This window comes from Myotis brandtii, unplaced genomic scaffold, assembly GCF_000412655.1.
Source record: "Myotis brandtii unplaced genomic scaffold, ASM41265v1 scaffold410, whole genome shotgun sequence".
NCBI lineage: Eukaryota > Metazoa > Chordata > Mammalia > Chiroptera > Vespertilionidae > Myotis > Myotis brandtii.
The window spans coordinates 1022633-1027457 of NW_005365764.1; the positions used below are offsets into that span (position 1 = coordinate 1022633).

At 52.6% G+C, this 4825-nt stretch overlaps 1 protein-coding gene across 1 annotated transcript in view; it reads left to right on the top strand.

Annotated features, from left to right (window-relative positions):
* The first annotated feature begins 192 nt into the window (after positions 1 to 192).
* The window catches only part of PGD (phosphogluconate dehydrogenase), a 14468-nt gene continuing 9835 nt past the window's right edge, over positions 193 to 4825 (top strand). The window contains exons 1-4 of the mRNA XM_014545480.1: positions 193 to 428; positions 1287 to 1466; positions 3651 to 3716; positions 4323 to 4441. Coding sequence (XP_014400966.1) covers positions 384 to 428; positions 1287 to 1466; positions 3651 to 3716; positions 4323 to 4441 — 410 coding nt within the window. The 5' untranslated portion in view covers positions 193 to 383. The remainder of the gene's footprint in view (positions 429 to 1286; positions 1467 to 3650; positions 3717 to 4322; positions 4442 to 4825) is intronic.

Below are 4825 nucleotides of genomic sequence, written 5' to 3' on the forward strand. Positions count from 1 at the left end.
GGGGAAGCAGGGCCCGGCCCGGCGGGGAGGGAGGGGGCTGGACGCCCCGCGTCTCTGCCTGCCGGGCTGTTCCCTCCGTGGGAGGCGGGCCCTGGGACGGTCATTGCAGATGGACTGGGGCTCACACGCTGCGAATACCCGCCTACGTGCCCGTGTAGTTGAGCTCAGGGGACTGGAGGTCCCGCAGCGCTCGAGTGGGCGTGGTCTCTGGTTCCAAGGCCGGTTGCGGGCCTGGGTTCTCAAGTGCAAAAGGGAGTTGGGGGACAGAGAAGCTGGGAACCCTGGGTCCCTGGGTTGGGATGGATTGAGCGGAGCTGACACATTTTCCTCCTTCCTCTCTCTGGTCTTGCAGAGCTGATATTGCACTGATTGGACTGGCCGTCATGGGCCAGAACTTAATTCTGAACATGAATGACCACGGCTTTGTGGTAAGTCACAGGGGACACGCTCTCCTCTCACAGGTTCTGGGTGTGCGTTAGCCCGAGTGCTGGTGACCTGCCGATGGCAGAGCTCCCCTGGCACCCGGTGCCTATTTCTCTTTATATTCATTCCCGCTGTGGCTGCTGGTGACCCTTTTTTGCAAGGGAAGGAGAAGCACCGCTTTACATGGGGGTGTGGGGGGGCCAATTCCGCAAGTCCCCGAGGAAGAAGAGTCCTGCTAAGTGTATCGGTCAGTTCTGGAAGGTTTGCAGCCTGAATGATCCTGTCGCGATCTGAAGGAGGAGAAATCTTGCTGGGTGTGTAGAGCTCTAACTTTGTCACCTCAGCAGGGCCGGGAAAGTGAGAAGTTCAGGTGCAAATATGAACCGGACTCAGATGCAAGGATCATCAGTGACAAAAGCTGTGGGTCTGGAACCAGCTGGTTCTTAGGTTTGCATTCTAACCAGCTGGGCTCTGGCCTGAGGTGCCATGAGTAGCTGACTTACAGGCTGTGGCAAAAGTCGGTCTGCAGCTCTGAGTACCCGAAACACAGAGCGTGCCTTGTGTTATTATTTTGTTGAAAACACAGAATGTGCTCTTGTATTATTATTTTGTTGATTAGTGTATTACTTTCCAGAGGAAGAGCTGTAAACCTACTTTCGCCACACCCGTATTCAGTTCTCTGCCATTTCATCCACTGAGATGAACTTAACGCTGATCAGTCAGCACTTGGGCGGGGAAAGGCAAAGGGGGTCCCACCTTCCCAAAGCCTGGGGCTGGATAGAAATTTCGTTGTCACTCGGTCCCCGATCTGAACGCAGGTCTTGCATGCCCTCGGTCTCCTGATCGGCTTTTTGCCCTCGCAGGTCTGTGCGTTTAATAGGACGGTCTCCAAAGTTGATGATTTCCTGGCCAATGAGGCGAAGGGAACCAAGGTGATTGGTGCACACTCCCTGGAGGAGATGGTCTCCAAGCTGAAGAAGCCTCGGCGGATCATACTGCTGGTGAAGGCTGGCCGAGCGGTTGATGATTTCATTGAGAAATTGGTGAGGCCGGCTCTGCTCCCAGCTGCTGCGAGTGTGACAGAAGTTTCCTCACTCTTTCCTTTAGCTGTTTCACTTTTTACTTAAGAGGTTCCCCGCCCCCAACCCCCTCCTTTCAGGTTCTGAATACGAACTGCTCAGTTCTGACAAAAAATTGCTTAAATGTCTCCGTGTTGGTTATCTTGATTGGCACTAAGTAAGTAACAACATATCCTCAGGTGGTAATGATTCCTTATATGTAAAATTCTGAGGACAAGAGACAGTGGATAAAAATTCATTAACAAGAGTAGAAATAATACAGCCATGTGCCACTTAATGAAGGGGGTACATTCTGAGAAATGCGCTCTTAGGCAATTTCATCGTTGTGCAAACATCACAGAGGGCACTTACACAGACCAAGGTGGTGTAGTCTGCCACACACCAGGGCTGTGTGATCTAGCCTAGTGCTCCCAGGCTTCAAGTCTGTAGCACATTGCTGCACCAAACAACACGAGATCAGATCAAGCACAGGAGACAGATGTCTGAGGCCGCTGGTGTAACGCAGCATACTCTTTACAGCAGACATTTTTGATAAGTAGAGTCTACTATAAAATAATGATAGTGTGGTACAGTAAGTATACAAACCAGTGACATAGTCATTTATTATTATCAAGTGTATACTGTACACATAATTGTATGTGCTATACTTTTATACGACTGGCAGCACAAATCTGTTTACACCAGCATCAGCACAAGCGAGTGACGAGTTGTGCTATGATGTCAGGACGGCTACGACATCAGGAGCTTTTCCCTGTCATAACCTTACGGGGCCACCATAGTGTATGTGCCCTGTCGTTGACCGAAGTGGTGTTATGCAGTGCGTGACTGTGGAGATCGCACGGGGCTCTGTCTTTGATATTCAGAGAAACTTCGTTTTGATTGTGTATTATGAATGTTTAGTGCTGTTCGCTAGTAAGCCTTAGTGTCCACATTTAGAAAGAGATTTTAGTTTCTCAGTGTTTCTCTGAAGGAGCAATTCTCAAGTGGTTGTCTGATTTAATGTGAGTGAGGAGAGACCCCCTGGGGGTCCTGGGAACTGCACGTTGGGTACTTATTTGTGTAGCGAACAACTTGTTGGCTTCAGGAAGTACATCTTTTTTGGAGGAAAACAAACATGCATCTGACTGATGGCCGTGCTGAGTCCCCCCCAGGCGGCCTTGGCTATGGCTCTGGTCTCTGGTCCTCCGCCCAGGTGGTGGGTGTCAGATTCGCCTGGTTCCTTCACGCAGTGTGGTCGGATGCCTCCTGGGGGCTTTCCTCCACCTGCCCCCAGGGCTGGGGTAGTGGGCGTTCCTGTGGGTGGTCATCACAGTCTGCCTCAGGCTGGCTGGTTGTCTGTTCTTTCCCCAGCGTGTTCCCCCGAAGGACTGGCGGCCTCTGCCTCACTGGGAGCCTGTGGCCGAGGAGCTGCCCATGGGGCACCAGCAGCTCTTGCTCGAAGCACTGTCACTGCGCTGTTTCTGGGATGCCCCAGGCCCCTTCCTTCCGCCCCCTCTGGGGAAAGAGCTCCCTGTATTACTGGGGGTTTCCTCTCCCACAATAAACAGAGACACCCTCATTGCCAGCACCCTGCCAACAATAAACAACACCCTCATTGCCAGCACCCTGCCAGCACCTCTTTCCCCTCAGAGAAGCTCCCGGATGAAGGGGAACTGGTGGAAGTGTTGTTTCAGATACTGAAACCAGTTCTGCAGTAACAGCCTGTGGAAACCAAGGGGGTTCTGGCTGGTTTGCTAGCCCTCAGCTTTTTTTCTTCTCTCTTAATATATTTTTATTGATTTCAGAGAGGAAGGGAGAGGGAGAGAGAGTTAGAAACATCAGTGATGAAAGAGAATAATCAATTGACTGCCTCCTGCACACCCCCTACTGGGGATCGAGCCCGCAACCTGGCATGTGCCCTTGACCTGAATCGAACCTGGGACTCTTCAGTGTGCAGGCTGACACTCTGTCCACTGAGCCAGACCGGCTAGGCTAGCCCTCAGCTTTTAAACAGGCTCTAGCCACAGGGGCATTATTGAGAGTTAAGTAATCATACTTTCAGGCCGGGGGTATTTGGGATGAGTCCTGGTTTTTAATTGGCTAAGGGGGTGCCCTGTTACTTTTGTCTTTCCTGTCTTTGGTCCACCTAATGCTGGTGCCTGGTTGCAGGTCCCGCTGTTGGACGCCGGTGACATCATCGTTGATGGGGGCAACTCTGAATACAGGGACACCACAGTAAGTATTCAGTCCCGCCTCCCCCAGCTCGGAGGGCCTTCTGGGAAAGGTGTCAGCCCTGCACCTGAGGACGGCTGTCCTCCATGGCGCCGGCTCTGGTGCGTCGTCAGCCTGTTTCTGCTCAGACGTGCTTGACGGAAGAGGCTCTCATCGCCCACACGTGTAACTCGAATGACTGCTGCTTAGATGCCGCAGGCGAGGGCTTACGGTTAGCGTCCCCGTCAGCACGGAGCGAGGTCGAGGGCCAGTGCTGATGCTCTCATGCTGGGGAAGTCAGGTCCCGCCCAGCCTCAGTGCAGGGCAGCAGCCGGTCCGCTTGCACTAAACCAGCGCTGACTGGCCTGATCCTCCCAGGTGTCTCCCAGGAGCAGGAGAGAGTGTGTGGCTTAGTCACTCCCTGTGGGGAGAGGGCAGCTATCCACCTTCCTTGGGTTTCCTTTTGACTCCCAAACCGAGGGGATCGCATTTCTCCACTGACGGGTGATGCTCGGATCTGGTGGTCACTTCATGTCAAATGTTGGGTCTCCTTACTTGTCACCCTCTGCTCCTCCATTGGGAGCATCTTACTCTAAGGAAGCGTAAAGAAGTTATTTTTCTCTCATGTAGAGACGATGTCAAAACCTCAAGGCCAAGGGGATCTTGTTTGTGGGGAGCGGCGTTAGTGGCGGAGAGGACGGCGCCCGGTACGGCCCATCGCTCATGCCCGGAGGGAACAAAGCCGCCTGGTGAGTACCAAGCGCGCCCCCGCGTTCAGCACAGGGGGGCCTGGACTTGAGATGCGGCAAATATCTCGTGTACACATGCTGTTGCCTTGACAAAACATAGTGCATTTTCCTCCTTTGCCCCTTTTTCCTGTTATTCCCGCCAAGACTGACCATGAAGTTCTAAGTAGACTTAAAGGGCCAGAGGCTTTAAGGAAGCCGCTCAGCGGATGTCCTGTGCACTGTGTGGATTAGGGTCTGATCTGCCTCCTAAAATAACTTGATTTAATAATAGTGAGGGATGGAAAAATCTGACGGGGCCTCTCTTTTCCCTGGGAATGGAGTGGGAGTGTTTTATTTGACTTGGAAAAAACAAGGTTTTCACTGTTCGCTGTGCTGGGTCTGAGA